The sequence below is a fragment of the Scylla paramamosain genome, chromosome 36 (genome assembly GCF_035594125.1).
Source record: "Scylla paramamosain isolate STU-SP2022 chromosome 36, ASM3559412v1, whole genome shotgun sequence".
Taxonomy (NCBI): domain Eukaryota; kingdom Metazoa; phylum Arthropoda; class Malacostraca; order Decapoda; family Portunidae; genus Scylla; species Scylla paramamosain.
The window spans coordinates 9,993,842-10,005,740 of record NC_087186.1 but is presented as its reverse complement, the minus strand read 5'-3'; the positions used below and the strand labels follow the sequence as shown (position 1 = coordinate 10,005,740).

Below are 11,899 nucleotides of genomic sequence, written 5' to 3'. Positions count from 1 at the left end.
GTGACCACAAGACATAACTGTACATTGTCTGTTCCAGGCACACATGGTTGCTGCCTTTGAGCAATCCCTGACCAACATGACCAACCGACTGCAGCAGCTCACCGCCTCCTCTGAGCAGAAGGTTTGAACCATTTCTTATTTTGAAAATGTTTATTACAATTTGGTTTAGGTAATTAACTGTTTTATGATTAAGTCCATGCACATCAGTACTTTAGGAATATGTATACACATAATTGCTAAGAAAGGAATTCAGTAATATGATTTATAAATCAAGAAAAGAAGGAAGTTATTTAATGAAAATGTGATGGACAAAAAACTATAAATGAGTATTAGTAGAGCTTGTAGTGAACATTTACTTATGTGAACAAATAATTTCAGGACTCAGAAGTAATGGAACTCCGGAAAACAATAGAAGCCCTCCGTCAGCAGAGTGTAGATGCCGGGTTGACAGTGGCCTGCCTGCAAAGTACGTCCCCTGACTGCCATCACCACCACCACCACCACCACCACCTCCACTCCACCCCTTCCCCAACCAGGCACCACCATTCCCAGCACCCTCCCAACATAGCCTCCTGTTCTGTGCTCAATGTTACCACCGGCGGGAGTCGATCCAACTCACCCGAGAAACCCTGTCATGACGTTGCTCGCAGGCACACTTTTACGGGGAATTGTAAAGACCTTGTAGTGTGTGAATTCACTGAAGCTGGTGAGACTTGATCATGTTTTTGACAAGCAAGCAAGCAAGCAAGCAAACAGGCACTCTTCTCCTTACTTCTTAAGCTGAAGCTGATGTACTTTGGCAAAACATACTCACTGTAGCCTCAGGAATCTCAAAGAAAAACATCTGCTTGTTGAATCGGCAAAACTGAGCATCCTGGGAAAGTTGTCAGGCATGGGTGACAGTAGACTGTGGGGCTCCTGACCTCCCTCTCTTCCCTCCCCTTGACTCCTCCCTTCTACCTCCATTGAAGACCTAATTCTTGTATGCTTTATGTTACTTCCTTGTTTAGTTGCTATGCATTTTTTTTTTTTTATTCTGCTTAGTTTCACTTACTTTTTGCTTTTGTATTTCAAGTCTTTTAAAACGTACAGTGCTTGCTAGTAAAACTAATTTTGCTTATACTAATGTATGTATGTCAGTTGTTTAATACTAGTTTTTGTGTATATGAGAAGATTAACATACAGTTGTGCATGTTTGTGCTGTTACTGTATTAAAGAGATTTCCAGTTACATGAACAGATTTATCATAAAATTGTTTTGGTTTGAATTTGTAAGTGATTAAAATTGAAAAGATTATTACTAATATTGATATTTAGATAAACTAAATGCTGAGTTTTGCTTAGTTTTGTGACAACATGCATTTATGTAGTAAAACTTTTTCTAAAATTATCACTAAAAATATAGTGTCAATCCCTCTGTTTTAGTCAACTAATACTGAGTCAGCATTAAATACCCTCATTTAGTCTGCTGCTTAGCATATTTTAGTTTTCTCTGATTTGGCTTTGTTATTTTTGTTATTAAAAAAAATAACTCTTGGTTAATGTTGTAAAATACTTTAGTTTCTTACACTTGGTTGTAATTTTTGTGTGTAGGCGGCAAGTTGGTGCGAGGAACGTCCGTGGAGTCCGTGTCCAGCATCTCCTCGGCCTGCTCCGCCGCCTCCCACACCTCCAACCACGACAAGAGTGATGGCTCAAAGTCAGGAAAGAAGAAAGGATGGGTGAGTCCACACTTCACTGCTCATAAATATTATTTTAATTGTAGCTTATAATGTGGATAAATTATTTACTATTTTACTTCATCTTTATCATAGAAACAGCTTTACATTTTTAGTAACATTTGTAGTCTTCTTGAATTACACAATACAAGTCTTTCCATCTTAGATCCACAAACACACAAGGTATATCTTATGCATTACTTGCTTTGATTACATGAAAATTCAGACATGCACAGCTGCGAGACATTAATAATTTGTTTCTTGTTCTTTCCACCACGCAGCTCCGCAGTTCATTCAGCAAAGCATTCTCACGTGGCCACAAGAAGAGCAAGCAGGGAGTGTCAGGTGGCTCTGTGTCAGACATTGAGGGGATGGAGAGAGGAGACTCATCTGCCCCAGCGTCACCACAGCTCCAGCGTGCTAATGGGGAACCTGTTGAACTTGATTGCCAGTCCACTACAAGGTGAGCATATCCATGTTTGAGGAGTGTTGGTGGAGGAACATTTGCTTCAGGAGATAATTATTCTTTTTTTTTCTTTCTTTTCTTTTCATGACCACATATGTCCATTGATATTGCAGTACAGATAAGTTCCTATGTTCCAGTTGGGTCTCAGTAGCTGATATGCCCAAATTATTACTCAGATATTAAATTACAAATATTGCTATGTTGCTTTTGAAATGGCCACATCTCACATGCATTTCACTTACAACTTGTATTTGTATTTCAGTATATGTAAAGAGCAAGTGAAAGAAGAGGATGTGGAGAACCTGAAGTGCCAGCTGCAGGAGAAGGACATGGTTCTGACGGACATTCGCTTGGAAGCCTTGTCCTCAGCTCACCAGCTGGAGTCCCTGAAGGAAACTCTAAGCAAGATGAGATCAGAAATGATATCTTTAAAGCAGGACAATGATAGATTACACAGACTGATGTCCTCCAAGTCTCTAAATTCCTCTCAAAGCTCCCTCCCAGTGTCAGACTCCATAGAACAGAGACTCAGCCTGGGCGAGGAAGTGACTATGCCAGACTCCACCGATGTGATTCTAATTGACCCTAGTGATAAAGATGGAAAGAGAGTTAGTATTACTGTGTACATGGGCTGCCACGGCGACTACGATAAGTACGTGAATCCTGTCGACGGGCTGCAGGGGAGCGAGTGCGTCATAGGTGCTATTTCAGTAAGTGGTAAGACCAAGTGGGACATGTTAGACAGTCTTGTGAAGAGAATTTTCAAGGAGTACATCTTGAGAGTGGACCCGGTGTCAAACCTTGGCCTGAGTGCAGACTCCATCCTCTCGTACCACATCGGGGAGATCTCCAGAGGCCGCCACCCTGAATCTCCCGAACTCTTGCCTTATGGATATTTAGTCGGGGAAGTGATGGCCATCAAGCTCATCCTGAAGGGAGCCAATATTAACCATGTTGATGCATTGGCCTTTGAAACAATGATCCCCAAGTCAATAGTGCAGAGATACGTGTCCCTCCTCACCGAGCACCGCAGGATCATCCTCTGTGGACCGTCGGGGACAGGAAAGACATACTTGGCGCAGAAATTGGCCGAGTATTTGGTGACTCGCATGGAGAAGGATCCATCACCGGGCTATATTGCAACATTCAAGTATGTACTGCATGACACACCAAAGAATTTTCATGGTGAACCCTCATTGTGATGTTTAGAATTTTAGTAGTGTATTTAATTTGCTTTTATTGTAAAGTTGCTATGAACTTAGTATGTAGCTAAAGATTTATGTGTTTCATTTCCAGTGTTGATCATAAGACTGGCAAGGACCTGGGAGCATACCTGTCCCACATCAGTGAGCAGTGTGAGAACAACAGTGCTGACCTGCCCCTGGTCATCATCCTGGACAACCTGCACCACGCTGGGGCACTGACTGACGTGTTCAATGGCTTCCTGAGTGCCAAGTACACCCAGTGCCCATACATCATTGGCACCATGAACCAGACAACATCGTGTTCCACCACAAACCTTCAGCTGCACCACAACTTCAGGTACATTGCATTCTTATTGTCATCATGGTTGTCACACACTGCATACAAATTGAACAGTTTCATGTTTTTTTTTGTTTTTAAAAACAAAAAGACACTACTCAAAGGACTATCAGCACCTTTTACTGCTTGGAAAGAACAACATGATTTTCCAAATATCACCATAAAGTAGAAAAGTAGAGCAGTTGCCCTCAGATTTTACTTGTGCCACACCCAGGTGGGTCCTGATGGCCAACCACATGGAGCCAGTGAAGGGCCTGGTGGGACGCGTGGCACGTCGCCGCCTCACCCAGGTGGAGGTGGAGGCCGGCTCCCGCCTGCCCCGCTTGCAGCAGGTCCTGGACTGGCTGCCACGTTGCTGGAGTCATATTAACAAATTCCTGGAAACGCACTCTTCTTCAGATGTCACCATTGGTAAGGATTTTCTTTCTTACATGCAAGGTTTTATACATTGTCTACTTGCATTATGTCCACAATGTAAGACACTTCTGAGTATATTGAGTAACTTATTGTATGCAGTCACAATAAAACACCATGTTGATTGCATGACAAAATTTTTATAATCATCCTTTGTGGTTCAGGGCCTCGCCTCTTCCTGTCCTGCCCTGGATCACTGGAAGGTTCACAGGTTTGGTTCACAGACCTGTGGAACTACTCCTTGGTGCCCTACCTTGTGGAGGCAGTCAGGGAAGGACTTCAGCTCTATGGAAAAAGATCTACTTGGGAGGTATGTAGACTTGCCTTAAAATGAGAATGACAACAGGAAATTATTTGGGTTTACAGTTGCTTAGGCAGATGGTACTTGGGTCATACAGGCCTCAGATCAGATGCCCCTCAAGTCTGATTGGCCTGAATACAAATAGCCTCAGGATAGGTGGATGTGGATGGCTGGGTGAGTGTGAGTTGATGGTAATGGTTGAGTGGTTGAGTGGATGGGGGATGTGGTTGAGTAAGTAGTGGATGGGTTGGTGAACATGATATTAGTGTGCTGATTCACATGTTGCCTCAAGCACCAAACATCCTGTGAGGCCTCTTTGCTCTCAGGCCAATCTGTCTTGAGGACCACCTGACCAGTCTTATCCTTATATGACCTGAGCACCATCCAGTCTAGTACCAAGTGATTAAACTCACAATTATTTGATGGCTAAGAATGAAAACTAATTAGCTAATATGAGTACAACGCAGAGAGAATCTAAGCTTCAACTAGTGTCACTCATTATGTGAACACCTCCCCACAGGACCCAACCACCTGGATCACGGAGACGTACCCATGGCCCCCAAGCAGCCACGCCGGACCCCAGGCCTTACTGTCCCTACGCCCTGAAGATGTGGGATATGACACTCTGGCTGCCACGGTCTCCTCAACCACCCAGGATAAGTTTAAGAACGACAATCAGGGAGAAAATGACCCACTGGTAAGAGGAATTATTCAGTGTGTAGTGCATTTCTGTGGTGTAGTGGTTAGCACACTTGCCTGTGTATCTGCAACTCTCAGTTTGAGTCTGGGTTGGATCCTTCAGCACAGTGTCCATTCAGCTGCTCATCTTCTCTTGTGTGTCCTCCCAAGTGAATTGAGTAGTGAATAGATACTAAAGAAGGCTTAGGAATGAGAACTGTGATAATTAAGGTGTCACAATCAGCTCAGAAGAAAGAATCTTAGACTTTAGCAGCAAGCAAATAGAAATTACTTGACTTGGCTTCAGCACAGCTGACTTTTACTTATTATTCTAAGATATATATAATAAATATATGAGGAACCATTTTGTGAGAGGATTTTCACCCTGATGTCTCTTTAAATCCCTTTTTTAAATGTGTTCTCACAAAATTATTATATATTCTACATGCCAATAGAAATTTTCCATAAGTGTCATAGGTAAATGTTAATTAATTAAATATTTGGATGTATGTACTAATGATATATCTCTTTCTTCTCATTCCCAGCTGAGTATGTTGATGAGACTGCAAGAAGCTGCAAACTATTCCAGTCCACAGCAGGATTCAGACACCGCTTCCATAGAAAACATGGAGAACCCCTTGGAGTCGACCATCTAAGAACTCTAATGTTGCCTTTGACACCGAGTGGCTCAGCAATGCCATGGAGAAGATGAACCAAATGGAATCAAGGCAGGAGCAGATGTCAGCAAGCAGGGAAGCAGAGGGTGTGCTGGACAGCAGGATGGTCTGAGTCTGGGGGCGTGAGGGAAGACGGGTACACGGTGGGGTCTAGTCAGTCCTGGTGTCTTCTCGCCAGATATGTGGTTCTGATAGAAGTTTAATTTGCATTGAGTTTTTAGGGGGGACTTTCATCAGACTTCATAAATAGGAATGTAAGTGATCATACGTTGCTCTTTTCATAATAAAGCATAAACAATTTTGAAATAGATATAAACTTTGAAGTGAAAAAGAGACATCTTTCTACTATTTTAGATAAAATAGCCAGCATTTGCTACTCCTGTTGATTCGCACTGGGTCTACAGAGAGCATGGCATGGTTCCTAATCTGTACATTGATGGCATCTGTGTGTGATGGAAAATGGACTATGAGCTGAACATGACATTATAGGAAGCTCATTTTCCTCCATCAATTTATAATCATTGATTACTTTAAGTATACTTTATAAAAATTATTTTGAATGCCTGGTGTTTGTGCTGTGTATACAATAAGCTGTTCATTTAAGACCTTTTCTTTAGCATTGAGACTGCAGAGATCTATACTAGATTATAACACATGGTGCACAAATATTATGTATGAGGAGGAATAGAACTTCCAGGTTCAAGTTCTTCCACATTACTTTAATATGTATATATTTATGAATGGGTGAAATGGCTGAAAGCTTTAATGGGGTTCACTGACTGTGGTAGATTGATGTGTTTTGTTGCTTTGAAGCTCTTGCTGTCAAGTGTTCAGCTAGCAGACCCAAACAGCAGCTGCTGCTCCGAGATGAAATACTGCACAGTACGTGTGTGTGCCTGTGTGTGTGTTTGGTGTGAGTTGAGTTAAACCAAAGCCAAGCTTTCCAGTGTCCTTAGCTTAAGTGCCTGAGAGCTAAGAGGACACCACCCCCTTTAAAGCATCTTTATATTGTTTTATTTAATTCTCAAGATTTTGGACACAAGCTTTTGAATTTAATAGCTTGAACATTTTACTCTTCCTGCCCAGAGTTGCCAAATTCTATATTGCTACTGACTTTATATATTTTTCCTTTAATATTGTAAATAATGTACATAATTCTAAAATAGAAGAATACTTACTATCGGGAGGTATAAGTGTGTAATGTTCCATTATTCAAGTGTGAATGGTCGGTGTGTAGAGAATGAGAAATACTACTTCACCTCAATATTGTGTGAGAAACTTGTGATAACATGAAGCAGCAGCAGTGTGACAGTCAGCTTGGAGTCCATGGAATTATATTGAAGCATTTTATGGATGTTGATGTCACAGTGACTCTGATGGTGTTTAATTATTCAGGCTACATCTGTAATTTTGGTAGATATACAAAAGTGAAGCTGTTCCCTTATTTCCATTTTTATACAGAAATTGGCATTTTTACAATGCATTTCCTTTGAAATATACTTGAGTGTTCTTTTACCTACTTTTTATACATAACTTTTCACTGTACATATTAATGGGAGGGGGGAAGACAGGGATGATATTTCCCTGTGAGGATGAATGCATGCCTGGCCAGGCACTCCATGGCTGGAAGGGAAGACTACTGGCATTGTGTTGCCTGTGTATTCCTAAGGATGTAAGTATGGGGCTGGGAATTAATATGTATCTATTTCTACAAAGACGAGGTATGTTTGATAAACATGCCCATTAAAGGAATCTCTTTAGCATATTGTTACGTTGGAGATAGGTAGCAGGAAGAATCGCCCACTTGCGCTCTCTGTATTTCCCAAAGACGACCAACACCAATAGTAAGAAAGGCGAGCAGGTGAAAGTATGCAGGCAGGAGCAGTGGCAGGTCAGGCAGTCAGCTGCTCATCTCGCACACCCTCTCTTCCCCACTTCCCTGCTTGCCCCGCCCTTATGAACATATTCACTTATGCACATACCCAGCAGCTTTCACTTAACTGTCCAAATCAACCTAGTATTCTTCTCAATACAATATGAATAATACTTGCCTAAATCAAGCAGTATATTGAAAAGTGTGTGAACATGTGTAGTGACTTGGCCAACAAGCGCACAACTGGGTGGGTGCGTCCATAGAACTAAAATGGAAGCAACAGTTGAGTTTACTTGGGTGGATGTAATGGATGGAAAGGATGGAGTGAAGTATGATTGTGATGAACTGGAAGAAGGATAAAACAGAATGGAGCAGAAGGCACTGACTGAGACCACAAGTAGATCCAAGGAAAGAAATCGCTGACAAGTTGCATACATGACACCTACCACTGCAGTTCATCCTAATGTGACCTAATGTACGACCAGGGCTTCTGTAGGGGAACGATTTCAGGAGGTACACTTGTAGAAAATGTTACTTATTAATACCTACACATGAATTGAAAACAATTTCGGCATTTTTCTTTACCTCGTGGGTTTCCAGTTTCATCAGTATTTACTTGTTACTTGTTGCTTTGTTTATCTGTGTTTCTTGTTTATCTGGTCCCACTCCAAAGCGCTCTGCAGGACCCATATCATATATTATCCTTCATAACTGATTTGTATGATTATCCATCAAGTGAAGTGATTAAAAATATTTCTTGGGTGGCGCTTCAACAACTTACGCCATAACGTCATTGCGGAGAAGTAAGTCTTATTTATCTGGAACATTAGATTATGAAAGAACTGATGTTTAAAAATGAGGAATGTGGCAACTCTACATGTTGCCAGTTAGCAGGAAGGCTCAGCGAGAGGTGAGTGGCAGGCTTCTGGCTCCGACTGCCTCTGTGGTCATATCTGGAGGTGGCGGCGAGGGAAGAGGACGCGTGTCGCGAGGGGCATCATGCAGTAATCGGCTGTTGTACTTTCCGTTATGGTAAGTCATATTGTAAGTTTGGGTACTAAAGAACTGGTCGCATGGTGCATTGTGCTAATAAAGGCCAGAACCATTAGGTGAATAAGGGTTATTAATGGTGTGACGTCAGTAGTGCAGTAGTTAAGTCATTAGTTGCTGCGTTGGGGACAGTGAGCTGATAAAGTCATGGATCTGGTCATTAAAATGAAATTAGGATAATGTTGAAGAGACATTAGCATCTTATCATAAAAAGACAAAAATGCGCCTTGCCGTCTCGTGTAAGGATTCTGAAGCACTACTGCGCCGCACCTCCGCTACACTGAAAGGGCTCTATTTAAGGCTACACGGGTCTTTAAGGATATTTTATTTAGTTTTAGTGCAAATTAACAAGACTACTACATAAAAGACTGCCTAAGTTTAAGCAGCACATTGCACAGAGGCCCCACGAATGCAATTCTAAAATTTTGTACTACGGGGCCTCTATGTGCAAAGTGCTCCTTAAACTTATTAACTAACTTACAAAGCGTATACCACCCTTTTTTTTTTATTTTCACTAAGTAACAAGGTGTATACCACCCTTTTTTTATTTTCACTGAGTAACAAGGCGTATACCACCCTTTTTTTATTTTCACTGAGTAACAAGGCGTATACCACCCTTTTTTTATTTTCACTGAGTAACAAGGCGTATACCACCCTTTTTTTATTTTTACTTTGGAGGTGATAGGGATGGGGGCAATTAATTTTAGTATACATTTTTTTTCTAAAAGGACAAAGTTATGTTTATATCAAACAATTGCTCTATGGTTGCAATAAATGGGTGTAATGAAAGTTTTATTAGTTTTGATAAATCCTTCACAATAAGAAAATATTTGAATGTTTTGACAAAGCAATCAGAATACATGTTTAAAATTCAAACTGAACATGTTTACATCAAGCTGAGATACTGCCTGCAGTGTAATAATGGAAATACTGAGATAAGCCTTCTCAGAAAAGAGGAACGAAGGGATAACAAAGGTGGTAGTGACAATGGTGGGATTACGATGACAAGAGAGAGAGAGAGAGAGAGAGAGAGAGAGAGAGAGAGAGAGAGAGAGAGAGAGAGAGAGAGAGAGAGAGAGAGAGAGAGAGAGAGAGAGAGAGAGAGAGAGAGAGAGAGAGAGAGAGAGAGAACTATATTCCTCTCACAACACAAGAGCAACACTAGGGAACACAAACAAACACGAGGCCCACTAACCAACACCTGGACAGGAAATGGGTGTAACCTTCTGACGTATCACAAACTTCATTATCCTCTCACTTCCTTCTCGTGTGCTTTATTTCACTGCTTCCGTGACGTGGGAGAGTAAGGGAGAGCGAGAGAAAGTTTTATCACCAGCTGGAAGGAAGGTACCGCTTTGTTTACATCTGAGAAGAGAAAACGCGGGTGTCACTTCTGTCAACGGGGTTACTAATCCTAAGCTGAGAGAGAGAGAGAGAGAGAGAGAGAGAGAGAGAGAGAGAGAGAGAGAGAGAGAGAGAGAGAGAGAGAGAGAGAGAGAGAGAGAGAGAGAGAGAGAGAGAGAGAGAGAGAGAGACTGTCATATAACCATTTTATACTCAAGACAATAAAAGACAGCAAGCGTTTAATTATTCATTTTTCAACTTTCCCCGCTTGTCTCTAACCGTTCTTCCACTGTGCTGGTGGTGGTGGTCTTCCTGCTTTTCTCTTTTGTCCCTCTACATTTGTATATGAAAAGAAAAAAAAAAAAGATTGTATTACTGAATCGACGCCAATCAACGCCTAACCTAACCTACAGTGTACCTCTCTATTTACCCTCTACCCATCCCTAGCTTCATACATCACAACACACGCTATAACACCCCTGACACGCTTCTACTATCACAGCCACTCCCCAAAACACCCCAGTATCTTTTATCTTACCTCAAACACACCACTTCCACCCTCAAAGACCCAATGCTTATCTGCAACATGCCTATAACATAACCAAAACACCTCAAAAGCAACTTCAATCACACTAAAACACCTTAAAACACCTTAAACATACCCAGAACATTCCTAAACGCACAAAAAACATCCTAAACACATCGGAAGTGCACCAAAATATCCCCAAACACACTTAAAATACTCCAAAACTCACCCAAAAACACACCGTACCTACCCAAAACACACTCAAACTCATCCACAACATCCCAAAACACACTTAAAACATCCCAAAACACTGAAAACGGCTCAAAACACACTTAAAACACTCCAAAACACACCCAGACTGACCTAAAATACCAACAAACGCACCCAAAACTCACCCGTATCCACACAAAACACACCCAAACTCATCCATAACATCCTAAAATACACTTGAAACATCCCAAAACATTGAAAACAGTCCAAAACACACTTAAAGCACTCCTAAACAAGCCTAAGACACCCATTAACATTAGATAAGTGGATTTTTTTTACGTTTTTATAATTCTTGTCATAGTTAATTAGTAAGAGTTTTGTGGTGGAGGCTTGGAGCGCTTGTGGCATCGTGGAATGCTGAGTCACATCAATATGTTCCTAACGAGGTGCAAAAACATGAAATACTGAGGCTTAACAATAAACAGTAAGGTTAACCACTGACCTGACAGCCCTGTGTGGTTGTGGGTGACACGTAACAACCGCCTATTACATCAGACTGCAAATTACCTGGCTGGACAAGTGGTGGGCGGGTTTCTTACCAATATTAGCCTTGGTGGCCCTGTAGGCACCTCCCGGCAGGCACCAAGCTTGAACCAGCACACGCAGGCAGCCACGGTCCCTGTCACTGTCTTGTTCTGCGAAAATACGTTAAATAAAGCAACAGTTTATGGCACCCTTTGAAAACAGTGCCTTGGTGTCTGACGTCTGGTGATATGTTGTTCCTCCCAGCTTGCTCTGCACAGTATGCACACAAACCTATCCACAAGACACTTTTAGCTTTCAATAACAAGCACCAACTTCTTTTATATTATACTAAACTAATAGAAAATCAAATATAAAGAATTATAAGCGAGTAAAAATAAATCTCAGGCCATTATAACTGTAATTGTCAAAGTATCTAGATGTTACTGATTGAAGCGCCAAATTCAAACTGGTCCTGGCTGGGCTTACACTGCAATGTCTCGTCCCTTGTGTGGCGTAATGTGAAATCATTGAAAAGCTTGTGTGAATTGAAGGCTTGGCTTAATACTGTGTTATATC

At 41.5% G+C, this 11,899-nt stretch overlaps 1 protein-coding gene and 1 long non-coding RNA gene across 9 annotated transcripts in view; one reads left to right on the top strand and one right to left on the bottom strand.

Annotated features, from left to right (window-relative positions):
* Positions 1-7,290, top strand: part of LOC135090964 (neuron navigator 3-like) — a 55,690-nt gene extending 48,400 nt beyond the window's left edge. For 7 of the 8 annotated variants that reach the window (XM_063988209.1, XM_063988208.1, XM_063988207.1 and 4 more), the window contains 10 exons: positions 38-121; positions 379-706; positions 1,593-1,720; positions 1,999-2,180; positions 2,446-3,333; positions 3,480-3,725; positions 3,940-4,136; positions 4,304-4,449; positions 4,961-5,137; positions 5,664-7,290. In XM_063988209.1, the coding sequence (XP_063844279.1) occupies positions 38-121; positions 379-706; positions 1,593-1,720; positions 1,999-2,180; positions 2,446-3,333; positions 3,480-3,725; positions 3,940-4,136; positions 4,304-4,449; positions 4,961-5,137; positions 5,664-5,774 (2,487 nt within the window). In that variant the 3' untranslated portion in view covers positions 5,775-7,290. The remainder of the gene's footprint in view (positions 1-37; positions 122-378; positions 707-1,592; positions 1,721-1,998; positions 2,181-2,445; positions 3,334-3,479; positions 3,726-3,939; positions 4,137-4,303; positions 4,450-4,960; positions 5,138-5,663) is intronic. The other variant, XM_063988210.1, reaches the window with a different exon arrangement.
* Positions 7,291-9,028: 1,738 nt separating this feature from the next.
* On the bottom strand, positions 9,029-11,612 carry LOC135090965 (uncharacterized). The gene is made up of 3 exons (XR_010262219.1): positions 11,398-11,612; positions 10,342-10,395; positions 9,029-10,083 (listed from the first exon to the last, which is right to left on the bottom strand). It is a non-coding gene; the product is annotated as an uncharacterized LOC135090965 (long non-coding RNA).
* Positions 11,613-11,899: the final 287 nt, after the last annotated feature.